The 21,724-nt window shown below is 35.8% G+C and overlaps 2 protein-coding genes across 4 annotated transcripts; both read left to right on the top strand.

The window, feature by feature from the left end:
• Positions 1-163: 163 nt before the first annotated feature.
• Positions 164-12,330, top strand: CRT3 (calreticulin 3). 2 transcript variants are annotated; one of them, XM_022051151.2, is made up of 14 exons: positions 164-375; positions 1,358-1,465; positions 7,483-7,675; positions 8,170-8,428; positions 8,702-8,758; positions 8,861-8,908; positions 9,276-9,362; positions 9,446-9,503; positions 9,773-9,840; positions 10,753-10,848; positions 10,970-11,026; positions 11,126-11,209; positions 11,949-11,981; positions 12,112-12,330. In XM_022051151.2, exons 1-14 carry the CDS (start codon positions 243-245, stop codon positions 12,121-12,123), a joined length of 1,293 nt encoding a protein of 430 aa, XP_021906843.1. In that variant the 5' UTR covers positions 164-242; the 3' UTR covers positions 12,124-12,330. The 2 variants fall into 2 exon arrangements, with proteins under 2 accessions (XP_021906843.1, XP_088075644.1); XM_088219518.1 differs by lacking the exons at positions 11,949-11,981; positions 12,112-12,330 and having other exon boundaries at positions 11,094-11,165.
• Positions 12,331-13,926: 1,596 nt separating this feature from the next.
• Positions 13,927-20,685, top strand: GLX2-1 (glyoxalase 2-1). Of its 2 annotated transcripts, none has more exons than XM_022051158.2 (8): positions 13,927-14,105; positions 15,010-15,192; positions 16,760-16,963; positions 17,339-17,450; positions 17,939-18,039; positions 18,891-18,965; positions 19,056-19,154; positions 20,230-20,561. In XM_022051158.2, exons 1-8 carry the CDS (start codon positions 14,052-14,054, stop codon positions 20,374-20,376), a joined length of 975 nt encoding a protein of 324 aa, XP_021906850.1. In that variant the 5' UTR covers positions 13,927-14,051; the 3' UTR covers positions 20,377-20,561. The 2 variants fall into 2 exon arrangements, with proteins under 2 accessions (XP_021906850.1, XP_021906849.1); XM_022051157.2 differs by having other exon boundaries at positions 13,929-14,105; positions 17,339-17,462; positions 20,230-20,685.
• Positions 20,686-21,724: the final 1,039 nt, after the last annotated feature.

Below are 21,724 nucleotides of genomic sequence, written 5' to 3'. Positions count from 1 at the left end.
AAAATCTATAATTAAATAAATAATAAAATAAATACATAATATTAAATTGTGAGACAAAAAATTATTTATCTCAATATTTATTATTGTAATTAAAAACAATAATAGGGGTAGATTAGGGATTTCGGATTCACCCAAAGATTTATCGGTTCTATTTAATGGCAAAGTGTAGTGACAAGCTGCAGTCTACTGGGACAACGCAAGGAAGTAATTGAAGTCTTTGCTTTTATGGTCTCTTCCTGTAAATGGAAATGAAAGGGGAAAGAGAGGAGCTAAACCTTCTTCAACCTCTCAAGCTTCTGTGTTTTCTTCTACTAACTCTTCTGTCTCTCTCTAACTTCGCCTCTTCTGAAATTTTCTTCGAGGAGCGATTCGAAGGTAAAGCAAATATGAAAGCCATAAGTGTTGTTACTGCTACCTTAGTTACTCTTTGTTTATGGTGTTATCTTCTGGTTTCTTACATTTTCTTCACTATCAAGCGTTGAATAACCTGTGTGATTATGTGTTTTTTGATTGCGAGTTATTGTTGTGTGATGTTTGTGAATCAATCTTTCAAGGTTTTGTGTTTTATTTCTTTTTTTTTCTTTCATTCATAAGTCTCCTTTCTCACTTCCTGTGAAATTTTCTTCGAAGAGCAAGTCGAAGGTATAGCAAATGCGAAAGCCATAAGTGTTGTTACTGCTATCTAGTTACTCTTTCTTTATGATGTTCTCTTGTTGTTTCTTACATTTTCTTCGCTAACCAGCAGAGAATAACCTGTGTGATTATGTTTTTTTATTGTGATTTTTTGTTGTGTGATGTTTGTGGATCGATCTCTCGAGGTCTTCTGTTTTTTTTTTCAACTCATAAGTCTCCTTTCTCGCTTTAGCTTCACTTCCTGTGAAATCTTCTTTGAAGAGCGAATCGGAGGTGAAAAAAGTGTAAGAAGCAAGTGATGTTACTGCTATCTAGCTACTCTTTCCGTACTGTATTCTCTTGTGGTTTTCTTTTTGCCATTTTCTCTTGAGAATAGTGAGAATAAGTGGTGTGATTCTATTTCGATCGTGAATTATTTTTTGACGCTTGGTATGTGACGTGTTTTTCTTTGGTAAGAACGGAAAACAGTGGTGATTTTTGGATTTTGTTGTTTCCGTAGGAAGTAGGATTTAAGTTGCTTCTAGGAAAGAAAGCTTCCAGAGTCTCTTTTTATAAAACTGTGATTATCAAACTAGGAGTTCTGTTCCGGATACTGGCATTTTCTGATTTATAAACAGAACCGTATAATTAGTACCTGTTTCTTAAAACGTTAGCAATTTGCTTCTGTTAATTGTTGTTCTGGTGTATCTTTATTTAGTAATGTCTTTATTGATGCATTGAATAGATGGATGGAAGAGCCGTTGGGTGTTATCAGATTGGAAAAGGAGCGAGGGAAAAGCGGGTACCTTTAAGCACACATCTGGGAAATGGTCTGCAGATCCTGATGATAAAGGTCTTTCTTGCTTTTTTCTTTTTTTTTTTGGGTGTTTCTTTCAAGTGTCTGTTCCTTTTTATGGTTATCAGTTTATTCTTATTTGTTGATTTGCAAAACTGATGACAAAGGTCTTTCTTTAATTTTTTTGGGTGTTTCTTCTAAGTAGATATCTGTTCATTTTTCTGGTTACGAGTTTTGATGTATTTGTTGATTTGCACAAAAAAAAAAAAGACTAGAATGTGAAAATTAAGTTTCTTGGTGTGGTTTCACTGGAAAAAAAAACATGCTTTTTCTGTATTACTCGCACACACATGTACATAGAATTTATCAGGACTCGAATTTCTAATGACTTGTACTCTATCTTTTGTATAATGCTATGAAGTATAATGATAGGTCCCAATCATAAGCTTGTTTAATTTGATAAGAAAATTTTCTCGTTTGGGTGAGAAGAACTATAATTTGTTTGCAAATTTTCGATGCCTTTTATTGCTGCAAATGAGTGTTTAAATACATAAAATTTCTAACTGAATCTACCGATAAACTAGGGAAAAGAATTCGAAAATAAAGATAAGCTTGAAGATAAGATTGAGCTGATTCGGGCTAACATTTTCTGCACGTTTTCTTCGTCTTCTTTTGCACGTTCTGCACATGTGCTTTTACTCAGTTCAAATACCGTTTGGGTTTGATGATGGAGCATTGTGGCCTTTGCGGTTTATCATTACCTCCCCTTTTTTTGGGAACCTTGTCCTCAAGGTTTAGGTCGCCAAAGTGTTCTTGCAGTGCTTCAGCATTTTCCCATGTTGCATCTTCTCTTGGCAGTTGTTTCCATTAGACCAAGTTTTCTTCTATAATGCGGGAGCCGTGCTTTGTCCAATGGGCATCAAGGATGGCATCTGGCTGTAAAATGAGGTCCCCTTCATCTGTCATTGCTGGTAGTGCATCCGGCCAACTGGGGGAGTCTCCTATTTTCTTTTTGAGCACGGAAACATGGAAGACTGGGTTCGGAAGGTAGTTGTAGTTTGTATACAACTGGTCCGATCTTTTGTATGATTTTGTAGGATTCATAGAAGCGACAAACCAATTTTTGAAAAGCCCACTTGAAGGTTGATTGCTGTCTATGGGGTTGTAGCTTAAGAAATACCTAATCCCCTTGCTTAAATTGAACATCGCATCTCTTGGCTTTGGAGAACTGTTGCATTTTGTTTTATGCTGTTTGCAGATTGTCCCTGAGTTGTCTGAGTAGCTCATCTCCAACAGTTAACTGAACATCAACTTCGTCAACAGAGGTTGCACCTGGTTGGTACTTGGGAATGACTGGTGGTGGCCGACCGTAAAGAGCCTGAAATGGGGACATGCCAATGGTTGAGTGGTAGGTAATATTGTACCAAAATTCTGCCCATGTAAGTATTGTGCTCCATTTGTGAGGTTGTTGGTGACTAAAGCAGCGTAAGTATTGTTCTAGACACCAGTTGACTACTTCGGATTGCCCATTTATTTGCAGCTGATAAGATGAGCTCATCTTTAGCTGGTTCCTAAGAGTTTGAAGAACTCTTGCCAGAAATGACTAATAAATACTGGGTCCCGGTCGCTTACAATAGATCTCGGCATGCCATGCAATTTTACTACACTGTACACAAATCTTTCGGCTACAGTCTTGGCTGAGAACGGATGAGATAAAGCAACAAAATGAGCCGACTGATTGAGGTGGTCAACTACCACAAATATGACAGTACTCCTATTGGAAGGGGGGAGTCCTTCAATAAAATTCATGGTGATGTCATCTCATACTTGACATGGAATTGGCAAGAGGTTGAAGAAGACGTACAGGGGAGAGAATTTCCACTTTTGTCATTTGGCATGTGTCACAGGCCGATACATACTGATGAACTGTTTTGCGCATTACGGGCCAGTAAAATTGTTGGGCTAGGCGTTTGTAAGTTCTAAGTACACCTGAATGACCTCTTAATAGAGAGTTATGAAATTCTTGTTGTTACTGTTGACTAATCTCGGTATCTGGGGGTACCACTACCCGATGTTTATAGTAGACCAGCCCATTTTTCTCGGTGTATGATTGCCTTGGGTTGTCGGAGGCTAGTTTCTTAGGTTTCTGCATATAAGGATGCTCGAGTGCTGCCTTTTGAATGTTGTCCCATATATTACAGTGAGGAGCGGATAGGTGATGCAAGATGGGACTTCCTTCTTTACGAGGGAGGGCATCTGCAGCAAAGTTTTTTTTTCCTGATTTGTAGAGAATCTCATAATCATACCGAAGAGCTTGGACATCCATTTCTGTTGTTTTGGGGTAATGATGCCTTGCCATAGAAAATACTTGAGACTGATCTGATCTGTCTTGATAAAAAATTTATGGCCAAGGAGGTAGGGTCTCCAGAGTGTACAACCACGACTATTGCTAACATTTCTTTTGCATAGACGGACCAAGACTGCTTTGATATTCTGAGGGCCCTGCTCATGTAGGCTATGGGTTTTCCATCTTGAGTGAGGGCAGCCCCAATTCCCTCTCCTGAAGCATCTGTTTCAATGGTAAATGGCTCATTGAAGTTGGGTAAAGCCAAAGTTGGTGTGGTGGTCATAGCTTTCTTCAAGTTCTCAAATGCTTCCCCTGCTTCTGATGTCCATTCAAATTTCCCTTTCTTTAACAGGTTGGTCAGTGGTTTGGGTAACCATTATTCCACACAAACTTTCTATAGTACCTCCTAAGCAGCCTTTGAGTTCGGTGGTGTTGCTTGGTGGAGGCCAGTGGATCATAGCCTGAATCTTTTTCTGATCAACTTTTACTCCGCCAGAAGTGACAGTGTGCCCCAGATATTCAATCTGTTGTAGCCCAAACTCACACTTCTTTAGCTTGAGAAAGAATTGATTTTGTTTTAAGACTTCTAGTACCTGTCTCACATGATCAAGGTGGAGGGTCCAAGTAGTACTGTAAACCAAAATATCATCAAAAAATACTAGAACAAATTTACGGAGGAATAGTCGGAACATGTCGTTCATGAGAGCTTGAAATGTGGAGGGGGCGTTGCATAGGCCGAAGGACATCACCAAATATTCATAATGGCCACTGTGAGTTCGGAAGACCATCTTGTACACATCAGAGGGGTATACTTTGACTTGGTGGTACCCAGTTGTGAGATCCAATTTAGTGAAAAAGCGGCACCATGTAACTCGTCGAGCATGTCATCCACGGTTGGGATAGGGAAGCGATCTTTGATGGTGACCACGTTGAGAGCCTTATATTTGGTGGAGAATCGCCAGATGCCATCTTTCTTCCGTACTAGCAATACCTGGGATGAAAAGGGGTTGGTGCTGTGTTGTATGAGCCCAGTCTTAGCCATTGCACCCACCAGTTTCTCTATCTCAGCCTTCTGGAAGTAGGCGTACCGATATGGGCGGTCCATTCACCGGTTCAGCCCCTTCGTAGAGGTGGATGTGGTGGTCAATTTTTCTGGCTGGTGGTAATGAATCAGGTGTGCGTAAGATTGCTTGTAATTCATCCAAAACAGCTTGCATATCAGGCTTGACTTTGGCAGTGGGTGTGGTGGAGACGACGATCTTTGGAGACGATGGTCTTCACGTAGAGGGCAAACAAAGAGGGTCGTCTGCTGAGTTCTCTAGCCATGGTGTTGCTGGAAGTGGGTTGTATTGGTTTAGTCTGCATGCTCTGCAAACGGTGGAGCTAGCGGTCTTTGGTGAACTCCATTGTCTCGGCTATCCAATCATAACAAACCGGACCCAAGTTTTCCAGCCATTGTATGCCTAGAACCGAATCCATCCTGATTAGTGGTAAAGCAAAGAGAGTAAGTCGGAAGGAAATATCGTTTAGTAGCACCGGTATATCCTCAAAGCGGCCTCGGCATCTCATCGGGTCACCATTTGCGACCTTAACTAGGAAGGCGGCACCACTAGGAGCTGCAGAGAGTTGGCGAGTCGCTCACTGATGAAGTTGTGAGTCGACCCGCTGTTGATAAAGCAAAGAGAGTAAGTCGGAAGGGAATACCGTTCAGTAGCACCGGGATATCCTCAAAGCGGCCTCGGCATCTCATCGGGTCGCCATTTGCGATCTTAACTAGGAAGGCGACACCACTGGGAGCTGCAGAGAGTTGGCGACTCGCTCACTGATGAAGTTGTGAGTTGACCCGCTGTTGATGAGGGCAATGGATTCTTGTTTATGAATGGTGGCACAGACCTTCATAGTTTTTGGAGTCGACCGCCCCGTGAGGGTATGGAGGGAGATTTCTGGTTCCTCAAGCCTTGTTTCCTCTTTGTCTTCTTCGTTCCTGCCTTCGAGGAACAGGAGTTGCGGTCGTTTCCACCGGTGGCCTGTGGTGAACTTCTCGTCACAAGGGTAGCACAAACCTTGCGCTCGGCGACGTATTGCCTCGTTCCAAGAGAGTCGTCGGGGTGGAACGTTTGTAGCAGCTAGGGTTTCTAGTGGACTGATTGGGTTTCGAGGAACCCGGATCAGCCTCTTCTGCTGGTTTAGTTGTTCCTCCCTCATGCGGGCTAGGCTAGTGGCCTCTTTCAGTGTTTTGGGCCTGAACATGCGGATACCTTCTGTGATTTCGGGCTTAAGCCCGCCGATGAAAGTGCCCACCAGCGCTTTCTGGGTCCAGCCCTCCACTCGATTGCCCTACTTCTCAAACTCCTTTTGGTATTCACGTAATGGGTCGAACTGCCTCACACGGGATAGGGCCTCATCAAAGTCTTCGCACTCCGTCGGCCCCAACCGGGCCCAAAGCACCTCCTAAAAGATAGCTCACGTGACCTCTTTCTCTTCTCTATATGTGTGGCGAAGCCACTGCCACCATTGGTTGGCTTCTCCCGTTAGATGAAAGGAGGCTAAGGAGACCTTCTGGTCGTTGGCGATGTTTTGGAAGTCAAAGGATTGCTCGGCTAGGTTACACCATTCAGTCAGGTTGTCTCTGTCGAAGGTGGAAAAGTCCAACTTTGTGATTTTGGAACCGAACATCGGTCGGCCCCCTTCAATCCGCTCAGGAACTTCTTTGCGAGGCGGATGCGATTGCCCGGGACGGTCAGTGGTGTTGCTGCTAGCACCCTCCCTATTGAGCATCAGGGAGTCAACGAGTCGTCGTACGGTATGTTTGAGCTGAATCATGTGGTCGATCAGGCCAACCTCCATTCGGCTGAGATGGTCCTGCATTCTGCCCACACAGTTTTCCAGGTTTTCAATCATTTCTTTGCTGGTGGTCATGACTCTGATACCAATTGATAAGTCCCAATTAGAAGCATGTTTAATTTGATAAGAAAATTTTATCTCTTGGGTGAGAAGAATCACAATTTGTTTGCAAATTTTCGATGTCTCTTACTGCTGCAAATGAGTGTTTAAATACATAAAATATCTAATTGAATCTACCGATAAACTAGGGAAAAGAATTCAAAATAAAGATAAGCTTGAAGATAAGATTGAGCTGATTCCAGCTAACATTTTCTGCACGTTTTCTTCCTCATTTTCTGCACGTTTTCTTCCTCTTCTTTTGCACGTTCTGCGCATGTGCTTTTACTCAGTCCAAATACTGTTTGGGTTTGATGGTGGGGCGTTGTGGCCTTTGCAGTTTATCATATAAATAGCAGATTCATTCCACAAAAGTGTACCCTAGATAATTTATTTATACATTGTTCAAATTGATGTCTTCCTGGGCTACTCTCAGCTGATTTTCAATCTTCAGCAAAAAAATGACGTTTCCAGTCTTGGTGGTTGTGTTTCTTTGGAAAGTATTTATTACTTCTGAAAATTTGAGATGGAGGCACATAAGAAAAAGTAGCTTGTTAAGATCTAATATTTTGGTGAAGTTAGAGGTTTCTCCATGTTTGAACATTCATTGACCATAGTTACGTCATGCTTAAGATTACAGCTGATAAATTTGGCTGAACGAGAGGTTGCATTGTCTTGGTTTGTGGGTTTCAGTTATTATTCATAAGCTATGGGAGTCTCAGCCAATTAATGTCTTATCAAATTGCATCTGTCATAAAACATGTACTGACGAAACATGAGTTTTCAGGTATTCAGACTTATAATGATGCTAAGCACTATGCTATATCTGCAAAGATACCAGAGTTCAGCAACAAGAATAGGATTCTGGTGGTCCAGTATTCTATTAAGATTGAACAAGACATTGAATGTGGTGGTGGTTATATTAAGCTCCTTTCTGGTTATGTTAACCAAAAGAAATTTGGTGGTGATACTCCTTACAGGTTTGTGATCCATCAATGCCATATGTATTCTTGTGAATTCTACATCTAAAAGTAGTGGAGTAAGACATCTGTTTAGTTAGTGTTGGCCTAAGATTATTCATTTGGATGTAACAAATCACACCATTTGGTAGATTAGCACGCAGAAGGATGTAAAATGTGTCTAGCACCTGGTGTGTTTCACCATTAGCAGCATGTTGGCCTTCCCTTTATGTGATAAAGCTGACCCGGAAATGTAGGGGCAGCAAAGATTTGAAACATAAAAGTTGACATAAATGGACTTTGTATTGAAAGGCCTCTGGAATGTAGAAAGAAATGTATAGATGCTTTTGTTTATGCATCTGTTAGGATTACTTCTTGCTTATTGAATCTCATCTCATAAAATCCTCTTGCTTTAGGTATAGAATGCCAGTATAAAACATTCTCTTGCTAATTTTCCTTAAAATGCACCTGAGTATACTTCCCAACTTCTTTTGACCTCTTTTCTTTCAATGCAGTTTGATGTTTGGACCAGATATATGTGGTTCACAGACAAAGAAGCTCCATGTTATACTTTCCTATCAGGGACAAAATTATCCAATCAAGAAAGATCTACAATGTGAAACTGACAAATTAGTTCATTTTTACACGTTCATTCTTCGGCCGGATGCGTCTTATACTGTCCTAGTTGATAATAGAGAAATGGACTTTGGAAGCATGTATTCAGATTGGGATATACTTCCTCCACGTAAAATCAAGGATTTGAAAGCGAAAAAGGTGTGACTTTGGGCTCTGATTTTGTAAAGCATTCTCTAGGACATGTGTGACCTTGCAATTGATTGTTAATACTTCCATCATTGATCTTGAGAAATCTAAATTCTGAAAAACCATTTATTTTGAGACATAAAAGACTATTGCATCATCACATAAATTCACCATCCATCTCGCCAAGCAAATTAAGTAATAACACAATTTTATGTAAAGTCACTGCTCATCTTACCTTTCTTTTCTCTTAATAAAGTATATAACTGACTGGCATTCTTTTCACAGCCAGCAGACTGGGATGACAGAGAATACATTGAGGATCCGAATGATGTAAAACCTAAGGTATTGTGTTCCTTCTGTTTTATAGCGATGATTAGTGATGCATTGATATGTGAATTTTCATATCAATTACAGGCTTTTTCTTTTCCTGCCTTGATGTTTTAGGGGTATGATTTGATTCCGGCAGAAATTCCTGATCCAAAGGCTAAAGAGGTTCGTCGTTCATGAAGCAGTTAATAATATTAAGTTTGGGATTTTTACATTGTCTATGATTTTATGCTTTTGGGAGATCATGTGTATCTTTGCTTTTTCAGCTTGCACTTGCAAATTTTCTCTCCTCTTCTAAATTTGTTTCATTGAAGTCCTTATTATGCAATCAATTATCCATGATGTGGGAGCTATGCCAAATCGTTCTTTTTTTTTCGAAAAAAGGCAGCTATGCCAAATCGTAATTCTGCATTATTTGTTTTGTCCTTAAGAGAGTGATAACCAACTAGTTTATAAGAAAATACCATCGTTATATAGTGGCTATTTATCCATATGACTAGATTTTTGACACTACAACTTTTTCTTTGAATAGCCTGATAATTGGGATGAGGAAGAAGATGGTGTATGGAAGCCACCTAAAATACCAAATCCAGCATATAAAGGACCGTGGAAGCGAAAGGTGATTTCAAGCTAGCAATAAATATCTAAAACCAAATACTTTCTTGCATCTTCTAGTTTTAAACAAATTTGTTGTTGCCACAGAAAATCAAGAACCCCAACTACAAGGGTAAGTGGAGGACTCCATGGATCGACAACCCAGGTATATTTCTGTTGCATGAAGTTATAGTTGCATATATGATAGTAGAAAATGTTTTTGGAGGCAAGGGTTCTAAAATTTTGAAAAGAAAAAAGGTGTAGTTGAAGAAATGTGTCCTTTCCAGGTTTCCCCCCTTTTTAACAATAAGCTAGCCATTCATGCTTTTGTCTCTCTTAGTTTCTAATGGAGATTCAATCTCTCTCTGGGGCATTGACAATAAGATTTAGCTTAAACTCTAGTTGATAAAGACTACTTTTTTTTCCCTTCCTCAGAGTTTGAAGATGATCCTGATATATATGTGTTGAAGCCAATAAAATATGTGGGCATTGAGGTTTGGCAGGTACGGATTCATTTCTTTTGTTCTTTTTCAAAATTTGATTAGTCATCGAAGATCTGATATTTAGTTTCTGGTTAACATCGTTCCAACAGTTGCCACTTGAATTTAATTTTCATCAGACTGTTATTTCTATCTAAATTTAAAAGTGTTTGCTATATCCATAGTGAATCAACAACACATTCAATTTGTAGAGGTAGAACATGTTAATTTATGAGAAGAAGATTGAGTCTGCTATTATTATTTTAAGGTTTAGGAAAATTGTGGTTTAATTCTATTATTTAAGTATCAAAGCAAGATTATTTAAAGAAAATGTATAAGTCTAGATTTCTATTTTTCGAATCCTAACTGCTGCCCAAGTTTTGTTGAATAATTTCAGCATAAGCTAGGGTAGGCCTCTGCTTGATCTACACATTCAACCTTGCAAGCTTGTATGTGAGGAAACATGTCAAATAATAAATTGGGTCATTTCCTATTAGCTTCGATTGTGGAAATTTTGGTTCAGTTTTATTATTTAACAGAATGTACATGTTATTAAAGTAGTTTTTTAACACTTTAAGCTAGGCCGGTATGTTGCTCAGAAAAAAAGAAAATAATAAATAAAATGTATAATCAGTGAGGCTACAAAATAAACTCAATCGAGAATCAAATGGTTCTGGTTGTCCCAAGCTGGTAATTCTGTAACATGGCATTCTATTGGTGCCAATCAACTGATTTTTTGTTTCTTTTTTTCCATTTGTTAAGCTTTTGTGGAACTAGGTTTTACCTGTTTGCATATGTTCATTCTTCTTTCTTAACGAAGATTTAGCTCTAAGTTGAATCAGACAGAGCAGTCTTGATTTATATAGCAGTTTTTATCTTGATTGTGCTTGATATGCATACATTTTCATTTTCATGTTAATATGTTGATCACTACAGGTAAAGGCTGGTTCTGTATATGATAACATTTTGGTTTGTGATGATCCACAATATGCCAGAGAAGTTGTAGAAGATTATCTTGCTAACCATAGGGAGGTGAGTTATTGCTCTTTTTTTTTCATTTGGGATGGGTGGGGGGAAGGCGGAAGGTGTCAATTTGCAGCTTCAATGATGAAGGTGCTTATGGTTAACACTTTAACGTGTATTTAAATTTCAGGCTGAAAAAGAGGCTCTTGAGGAAGCTGAAAAAGAGAAAAAAGCACGGGAAGAAGAGGTAACTAGCTAGAGGATTGTAGGCCATGTTGCAATTTGATATCGACAGTAATCTTTTTTCTGAACAGTTTCTGAAGTAAAAGGGAATTCTGATTCGTAGGAAGCCAAAAGAGCGAGAGAGGAGAGTGAAAGGAGGAGAAGAGAGAGGGACAGCCGTTATGGGGACAGGGCTCGCCGTAGAAGGGTATTGTACCTTAATAACATTTCTATCTCTTTCTCTGAACTTGTAGTCATATGAATAATTTACTGTTTCTGCTTTGGAGTGCAATATTAGTTAATTGCCTTGATAGAAATTGGTTCATTTCGCTCTAAATATTATATAAAAAGTGTTCTCAATACTGGTTTGAAGTTATCTTGCACATATATTAATTGCCCAGCTCTAGATCAAGCTTATTTTGGCCATTAAGGACGACGGGTAGAAAATATTAAATCAACGGAGCTGTTTTAGTTGCTTAGATTTGCCTAAAATAAGCAAACATAGGAAAAACGTAACATCATGTTTAGAAGTCACCCGGCACTCCTGTTGAAAGGCATTATCGCATTTTTCACAGGTTATAAGAACTTTAGTTCCTTGAGTCCAAAAAATCACATACACTTGAGCCTTTTAGGCTCACCAATTACACCACAACGAAACCCACCACACATCCAAATAATTGATCACTTAAAATATTAGTTATTAGAGCTTTTGAGATAATTAGATAAGTGGTTATCAAAGAATCGGATTAGGAGCAGCAACAAAGAATTGATTATTTCATATGTCAATCTCATTAAAACAATCACAGGCCCTTAGTACATATGATTCAGAGTTTACATATGAAAAGCGTAGCTGATAGTTTTTTTTTTTTTTTGTGATTTTAAATTGATTATTTGCTGCTTCAGCAAATGAAGGTTTCATCCTGATTATCAATTTACTTATTTTGCAGCGTGATCCTCGGGATTACCTGGATGATTACCACGTAAGGATACATTCTTTTGTTGCTTTCTTCTCCTCCCATTTTCATCTATGGTCGGTATAGCAAATCGACTGTGTATGCAGAACATTTTCGTTTCTATCGTACCAAACTAAATTCCAAACATTATTTGCAGGATGAACTATGAGATGGTTGCTGTTTACCAAGATTTTGACCAAACCAAAAGAAAAGAGGATAATATCGCATTCTGTTGTGCTGCGAAATGCCAGCCTCATGGTCTGCTCTCGTGTAACTTTTTTTTTTTGCTGCAGCATTATCTGTAACACTAACTGATTATCTTTCCTGGAAAAATAATCCATTTCAAGCTTGAACAATGGAATAATTTTTTCTGTTTCGTTCTCCGACTGTTGAGCAAAAACCAAGTTGGTATGAAATCTTAATCTATACTAAAATATAAATAATTCATTGAATTTTTTTCTATCAATTTTATATTTTGTATTTATTAATTTAATCAATTATTTAAGATGCTATTAAAGTCAAACGACTAATTTTTTAATTTTAAAAGTTATTTCCGTACTTAATTAATAAGCTAATGCATTGTTCACGCTTTCGACATAATGGTTTTATACGTGTGGGACGTACTAACGCTGTATGATTGAGTTTTTTTCTATTGGTTTAAGCTTTCTATTCTTTAAACCTTCTCTCTTTGATCATCGTTACCTAGCAAATTTTGAATTTTAACTAAATTTTCTCGGCCAATTTCTTTTAGTTCTCGTAATTTCTTCAATTTGTTTTAACTGATCACATTTTCTTCAATTTGAAAAATCAATATACTTCTTATCTAAAAATGTCAAAAGCATAGTTGAGAAAAAGATTCAAGTGGGTCGGCGTCACCGTCGACAGAGACTACGCAATTACTTGTTTCTACGCTTACCATTATTCTCTTAGTTATTTCCACATGGAAAAACAAGGTTTCACTTCAGGTGTGGAGTTGCAGAGGTTTTCAAGAAAAATACGAAAAAAGGGTAAAAATAATTAAACTATTTTTGTTGCAATCTCAATATATAATAAATAAAATTATTTCAAAAAGACAAAGTCAACGTTTGACAACTGGATTATATTATATTACATTATATTATATTTTTATGTCGGATAATAATTATTTCTTTCGGTTTTTGTTAAATCACAGATGGATACAAGCAGTTGGGGGAATCAGAAATTAAGTTCGATTTTGATTTTAATTACATAAAATATGCATGAAATTATAATACCAACATAATAAATATTTGATAACATGTGGACAATGCTTTTAATTTAATTTTATAAAAAATTATAATTAATTTATATAAAAAAATTAAAAGTACTACGCATTTGAACTAACCCTAATGAATATAAAATAATAAAATAAAATAAAATAAAAAATTAATATCAAAAACTATAGAGTTTAATTTGGTCGGTTGTAATATTTCAGTCAATTATAAAATTTAATTATTAATTGATTTATTTAAGATTTGTCACTAGTTTATTATAATATTTTTAGGGGTGATAATGACCAAATTTATTTATTATTATAAATTATGAATTATATAAAATTTTATTATTTTTTACAGATATTTCATCAAAAAAATGTATATAATTTGTTTTAATAATATTTATTATTTTTATATGATAATAAAAAAAAATCATTGTATAATTTATCCTTAATTTATTATATAATTATTATTAATAATAAATAACACCACTAGAGATTTGAAATTTACTTTGCTTTAAATACTACGTAATGATTGTAATTAAGGCCACTTCAGAAAGTGGTAGGTGACCGGTACATGTCGACAGAAGTGGTGACACAATCATAACAACAACGCGGCCACTTGCACTGCCACGTGTAACGCGTAAATGCCTCCAATCGCTCAACCGCTCGTGACTTTATCACCATAATTAATAATTTTTTTTCAAAATAAATAAAAATTAATATTGATTGACAGCCCATAAGCAGGTACACATGCTTCCCTTCCCTTCCCTTCCCTTCCCTTCCCTTCCCTTCCCTTCAAACCTGTGTCTCTCTAGAAGCATGTTTGTCTAAAATCCCCGCACGAGAGAGGATAAGTAGAAGAGATGCAAATGATCTCTAAAGCTTCCTGTGCTATGGCCTCCCTTCCTTGCTCTAGGGTTTGTTTTCTTTCTTTTTCTGGTTCGCTTCTCCTTTTTTTTGTTTTCCTTTTCTGGTTGAATTGGTAGTTAGGCCTGTTACAGTGAATTTCTCTGCGATTCTTTAGGATTCTATGATGTCAGTCGTGTTCGTTTATTTTTTTTGGGGGGCTAAAATAGGAAATTCGAGAAATAGAAGTTCGATATCATGTAGGTTTTGTGGTCAATAGTGGTTTACGGGCTACGCTCGTGAGTTGTTTATTCAGTGATTTAAATATATATATATATATATATTCCCGCATAAGACGACGGATTCTTTCTTCTGAACTTTTTTATCTGAATCTCTTGTGTTTAACTGGTAGTTGGTGCCTCATTCTGTTCATTTTTGAGACTTTTAGTTAGGCTTTCTTTTTCTTATTTCCTGAAATTTTCAATATAAGTATGTTGGGTTTTTACTCATTAAGTAACTAATGTACTGGAAATTGGATCTTGCAAACTGATCTACCTCTGCTGTCAGGAATGATGTTTTATATTTGTGTGATGAATTTGGACTATTTAATGCAATCTAGAAGTTACCATTAATTGGATCTTTGTGGCCTATAATTGTTGTGTTTAGAAACAAGTTTATGCTAATGTTGCGATGGTTTTGGTCACTAACCTGTTAAATATCAATGATGGTAATGGTAGGATGATGGCTGTGCTGCAAATGACATGTAATTACAGGAATTCTGTTATTTGGGGAATGAAATTGGTTCCCTTTTGCTAATTCTGTTTCTTTTATTTTCTTTAATGTTTTTGGGGTTTGGAGTTCAGATGATGCCTAGTACTGGGCCATTAATTGCTTGTTGTTGATTTTATGTAGAGCCTTTATTCTGCAGTAATGGAGCTCAAAAACTTTTTTTTAATAACTCTTTCTCTACTACAGGCAAGGAGTGGTGTGTGTGTATGGCCAGGCATGAGACATCTTTGCCTCAGAAAAGGTCTCTTGTATGGATTCATGCATCTCTTGTCTATGCCATTGAAAACCTTGAGAGGAGCAAGTAGAACTCTAAGGGTTACTCAATTTTGCAGTGTTTCCAACATGTCTTCCTCTTTGCAGATTGAATTGGTATACAGTTTAGCTTCCTTTTGTTTTATCTTGTATCTAAAATATATGCTCACCTGATCTATCCTTTTCTCTATGTTTTTGTTTGGAAATTTTCTATGGTTTGTTTTTGTGCACGACAAGTTTATTTTCAACTAACCACCGCCAGTTCATTTGTGAAAAAGGGGGAAGATCTAGTTTGGAACTGTTATGGGTTTTTTGGGAAGACATAGTTGTGTGACTGAGGTGTATGATTGAAGTTCCAAATAACAAGCTTCCTTCCAATCTTTATATTAGGTAAAAAGTTATGCATTTGTGGCCTTTAGTCTGTTGGTTAAGTCCAAGGTTCCACTTGGTTCTTCTTTGAAGTATATATGTATGAAGCAAGCTCCATTTTTGGATTAAGATTGACCTTTTAGCTGAGCTGGTGTGGAGCAATTTTAAAATTTGGCTCTGTGCTTTTGAAAGCTAACTAGATCTGTTGTTATCTCTTTTTTTTTTCTAGATTTATTGTTATCTCCTTTTTTCTTGAGAAACTAGACTAGCTAGACTTATTCTTTATTAAATATATAGATAGAGTAAATGTGGATAGATTCATAGATTATTGGTTCTAGTCCCTAGGTTTTTTTCTTAAAGGTCATCCCCTTTACACTGTGAAGGATCTTTGGGACCTGATTAATATTTTGGTTAACTTTTAAATTTGCTTTGAGTTGCATCCCTTTGGTTCCTGTGAATATATAATTGTCCTTTTTTTTTTAATATATATATATATGTATATATATACACACACACAAATAGAGAGAGAGATGGTGTCTAGTATGCTATTTCTAATATTAAAATTGAACTGATCTTGATCTCTTATCCTTGTGATTGCCACTATAACTTTGAGCCAAGCTGGAATACCTGAGTATTGGCCTTTCAGTTTAGACTATATGAAGCTTGAACTCAAAAAAAAAAAAAAAAAGATTTGTGATATCTTAGTATTGGCATTTGGCTTGGCTATCTCCTTCCACTCTCTGCTTAAACTGTATTCTTCTTGTCTCGAGCACTAGACATTGGACATTTTCTACAAGGTCCATTTGCTCTTCTTCATTGGTGAGATTATGGCTACGCATCTATATGGAAGGGCTAGGTTAATTTTTAGTCTTTGAATATGAAGTAATTCTTATGAAAATTTTCATATGTAAACTGACCAATTTTTTTCATAGAAGAATAGAATTACTTGCAAAAAAGGATCCACAAAATAAACTTTAATTGATATCTTAGGTACACTCTTAGGCAGCCCTAGGAAGGGAACAAATTTGCTAGGGAGAAATTTTGCAAGATGAACTGCATATAATGTCTTGAACATGGAATGAGGTGAGATAATCTGAAATTGATTCACTACATCTCTGATCGAGAAAAAGATACAGTAACAGGCTATCTTGGTGTGGGGCTGAAGGGAATGGTTTTTGAACTAAATGCTTGTTTTTCTAAAGATATGCAACTCAGTTCCTCCAGATTTATGATCCTTATTTCTGGCTAACACTATCAATCCTGATATTTGGTAGGATTCTCATACTTCACATAACTCACCGATTTCTCTTTTCAGGTACCATGTCTAAGGGATAACTATGCATACCTTTTACATGATGTAGACACAGGCACAGTTGGAGTTGTTGATCCTTCTGAAGCTGTACCTGTTATAGATGCTTTAAGCAAGAAAAAATGCAATCTGACTTACATACTAAATACCCATCATCATCATGATCACACTGGTGGAAACGCAGAGTTAAAAGCAAGGTATGGTGCAAAGGTATGATTATATCATCTCCTTTTTCTCATGCTTGCTTGTATATTCATATTTGAAATGGATGGAACTCAAGAAAACAATTATTCAAGGACATGATTAATTCTTCTCTTGCCGCTTGGATCTACTGGCATATATGTTTACTGATTTGAATTCTTCCTTATTTAGTTTTATGTTTTCGTGATGACTTTCCTGTTTTATTGATCGGAAAATTATCCTTTTCTTCTTAATTAAGGATTTCAGAAATGTCTTAATGACTCCATACTGATTTCTAGAGCTTCTACATACTGGGATATGCATTCTATTCTTTTAATGCAGTGGTGGATATAAGTCTCATAGAAGTTTGTAGTATATAACTATATGTGCTCTTGTTGCTTATAGGTGATCGGTTCGGCTGTGGACAAGGATAGGATACCTGGCATTGATATAGTCTTGAATGATGGAGACAAGTGGATGTTTGCAGGCCATGAGGTGCATGTGATTGAAACTCCAGGTCATACAAGAGGTTGTATTTCATTAGATAACATAAGATATTCATTTAACATTTTTTTAGAAATATATTTTCAGGTTTACAATCCAGGAAAAACCACATGCCAAATAACTCTTTTTCCCATAGTGAATTGCTCTTTGCTCTTAACTGGCTTTTTTCTGTACCACCCATTTGATAGTTAGATTATTTAATTCATTAAACCGTTGAATAAATGCACATTAACTTTTTGGTCCTAATCTAACCCCCCTCCCAAGGGCAGATATATGGATGGCCAATTGGAGCACTATGCTTATCTCAATGATATATCTTCCTCAACCACTGGGTGCCCCTTTGGTGCCTTTGGGTTCTTTTCCTCCTCCTCTCTCCCAAAAAAAAAAATATTCAACACTTAACATTGTTCTTTTTATTTGTTTACAGCATAAACCAGAGTACATGTTAGTCTCAATTTTTGTAAACACCTGATATTCTGTATTCCTTTGAATTGCAAGCAGGGCATATTAGCTTCTACTTTCCAGGATCAGGGGCAATTTTCACTGGAGATACTTTGTTTAGCTTATCATGTGGCAAGCTTTTTGAAGGCACTCCTGATCAGGTGAATGTTACTTGTGTTTTATGTGGATGGTTAAATGTTATATCCCTCTCATCTGAATGGTGGGAATCCTTGCCTGTTTGTATGGGATGTCTCAGAAATAAATGTAAGGAGAAACTGGAAACACCTACTTAGTGTTTTACATCTTGCTTAGGAAGCTGTAGAGTTGATATGCAAGTAAACTAATTCTGTGAGTTCCTTATTGATTTATATCAGTTTTCACATTGGTGAGAATCATCTTTTCTATTATCATTAGTGCCATTGAAACATGTATTAGTAACTGAGTGAACTTTCTTTTGCATGGTTTGGGAGTTTCATGAGAGTACATTGATTGCAATCTTTAAAAAGTACTGAATGAAGTTTTGGCTGTTTTATGTAGCTTGCATTTGTAGAGAATTTCTATAACATTTCCATTGTCCATTTTAAAGAAAAAAGAGAATGGGTGTAGGAAATAGATTTTTGCGTAATATCTACTACTGTTATCCAGGGTACTCAGCATGTTTACACAGCTAAAAGTATCTTCTAGACTCATGATTCTTTCGATAATTTTTTTTTTTAAAAAAATAAACATGTGTATTAATATGATCATCAAATGGGTGCAACCCATGTATATTATTTACATATCAATTAGCATATCAATGAGTTCTGTAAAATCCTCCATAGTACCAAGAGGATGACCCCTTAACAAAAAATCTAGGATCTGAAACCATCTATTCTTTAAAATGTCAAAACCATTAGTGTCATCAAACCCCCTCATGATGTTTTTGATAAGTTATGTAGTGAAAATAGGTGAATGCTCACACCTTTGGTTTCTTATGATCTTACATGTTTACAATTGTTTACTAATGCTCCAGATGCTTTCATCTCTTCGGAAGATAATGTCTTTGCCAGACGATACAAATATATATTGCGGCCATGAATATACACTGGTCTGTTATACAGATTTTTTGTTCCGCCTTTTCTTAAATTTTTTTAACTTCAATTCTGGAGCCCTCACTGTGGTTTACCACATTTTACAGGGTAATTCCAAGTTTGCATTGTCTATAGAACCCAATAACGAGGCACTCCAATCTTATGCAGCACATGTAGCCCATCTGCGCAGCAAGGGATTGCCTACGGTAATTTCTATTTCTCCCTTAGTAAAGCTTTTGATAATACCATTATGCTTATCTGCATAAAGCAGGGGGGGTATTTTAAGTTATTTAATACTAGTAATTTCTTATTTGGAAAAATAAAAGGTACATGTTTGGATAAAATGCTGATTGCAAAAATAAATAGTTTTTTATTAAAAAATAAATAAAAAAAATAAAAATATTACTAATACTTCCTTACTTGCATTTTTTATGTATATGTTATTAATATCAAAGAATATCAACCGGTTAATTAAGTAAATTAAGTAGTCAAAAATTAGAACCTAAAAGATTAATGTTTATGGCGCTTATTTTGTAATTTTTAGGATTTAAGAGGTATGATGCTTTTTATGCTATCATTGTTTCTAAGCATCTTTAAGTAAAATCCAAAACACTCTCTTAAGTTAACCAGCAGGTAATAGAGTTCTAAACAATCAAAATTTTGCTTCTTGAATGATTGTACTGGTAATTTGTGAATAGCTAGAAGTCTGTCCGTGTTTTACCCTCTAATTGCTGGGAATATTTGCTGGCTTGTCATCTGGATTTTGTGAATGTCACAATTGTGAGTTGGTGCTGGTTTCCAGTTACACTGTGTTTGCTTCATTTCTTATGTAGTTACTGGTCAATTCCTAGTTGTAATTTTCATGAGTCATAAAATACATAATTGGAATAAATTTGGTATGTTCGAGTTACCACCACTGCCATTTTGATTTTATTGATAGTGGGAATTCAACTCCTTTGCTGAATGAATGTGGTTGCTTGAAGAACAACAAATTATTTTCTAACTTTGTACATAAAAACTGATATAAGAATTAGAAGTACGAATTAACTATGGATTGAATGAAAATTGAACCACAAGCCACAATGGTGCTGGTCTGATTCATTTGGTTTACGCTGTTTACAACATTTTTTTAAGTAGAATAGTTTAGTCCCCAGGCAAACAGTAACTGAACTTTTCACTTTCTGGTTCCGAGTGGTTATCCTGTGGCCTCGTTTGAGGATTGATATAGCTAGAGTTTGCCCTTAACCCACTTCAATCTCTGATGAGATGATTTTATCTCAGATTCCAACCACGCTAAAGATGGAGAAGTCGTGTAATCCATTCCTTCGCACTTCTAGCATTGAGATCCGTCGGTCGTTACAAATTCCAGAAACAGCAAATGAGGCAGAAGCATTGGGTGTCATCCGCCTAGCAAAAGATCATTTCTGAGAATCTTGCAATTCATGTTTTTGTGTATAGCAGAAATTTAGCTCAAATTAGTATGTGAAATAAACTGACACAAAATTACTTGCACAATTGCATTTGTCAACATATTCTGAATATTTCAGAGTTGTTTTGAAATTTTTTGGATGGCTAGGGCGAAGGTAAATGGTGATGCATTGATGACTTTGATACCTTTCTGTTAGGGGGGAAGGGATTCTCAGTTTATGCCATTTTTTGTAGCAGGAGAATGTTGCAATTATTCCTTCTTTTGTTAGATTTAATGAGCAATATATATTTACACTCTTCTTGAGGTAACTATTACCTTTTAGCTAATGAGTAGTTAGAATTTATAAGTTCATAAGAGCCTTCGTGGGGTTAGAGGGTGACGATGATTCGGACACGATCAGTAATAGCCGGCTTCGGACTCTTGTTTTCTGTTGTTGGGTCGTCATAGTTGGCTTCGGACTCTTGTTTTTTGTTGTTGGGTCGTCATTTTTATTTTATGAAAGATTTAGGGAATTTTTTTTTTTTGATATTTTGATAGGTGTATGAATATTTTGTATATAAATTGAAATTTTTTTTGGTGTTCATTATTAATTATATTTTTTATTTTTTGTTTTATAAAAAAAAATTATAAGTTTATAAGCTTATAAATTTTGAAATACAAATGCAAATATGTTTAATTTTCTTTTAAACGTATAATAAATAATAATAATAAATAAATAAATAGCTTTGTGGTTTAATTTATTGTCAAGCTTCTTTTAAAAGAAAATAATTCAAGCAATAATATCTATAATTTAAATGAGTATATAAATTAATTTATTAATAATATTAAAAAAATTATGATAATTAAATTAAATTTTATTTTAATGAGTTATTATAAATTTTAAAAAATAAATATTTTATAACGGTTAAATTTTTTTAATTAAAATAAAATAATAAATTAATATCTAACGTGACATTATCTTTTTGTACTTTAAAAAAAAATACTTAAATACAAATATCTTATTTGTCTCTCGTATATTTTTTAAAAAGTGCGGAAACGTTTATAAATTATTATTTAACGTATTAATAAATTCAGCTTTCAAAATATTTGGTGGATTTAACAACCTCAACGGTTCCCCATCACTATCATTTCCGATCCTGTAAAGGTGTTTTTGATAATTCCACTTAATGATGTCATCTTTTTTTAATTTATTTCTTTCATATTCAAAACTCCTAACCCTTTTAACTGCAGGTTTTGGTAGTTTGTTCTCAACCACTCTAACCACCATAAAAAACATAATAAAATAATTAGTTATTTTAGTAAATAAAAATTTATTTTTTAATTGAATTTCTAATTAATTTTATTTTT

Source organism: Carica papaya, chromosome 5, assembly GCF_054855325.1.
Source record: "Carica papaya isolate Zhongbai chromosome 5, ASM5485532v1, whole genome shotgun sequence".
Lineage (NCBI taxonomy): Eukaryota > Viridiplantae > Streptophyta > Magnoliopsida > Brassicales > Caricaceae > Carica > Carica papaya.
The sequence above is the reverse complement of the archived record's forward strand: the minus strand, read 5'-3'. Positions and strand labels throughout refer to the sequence as shown.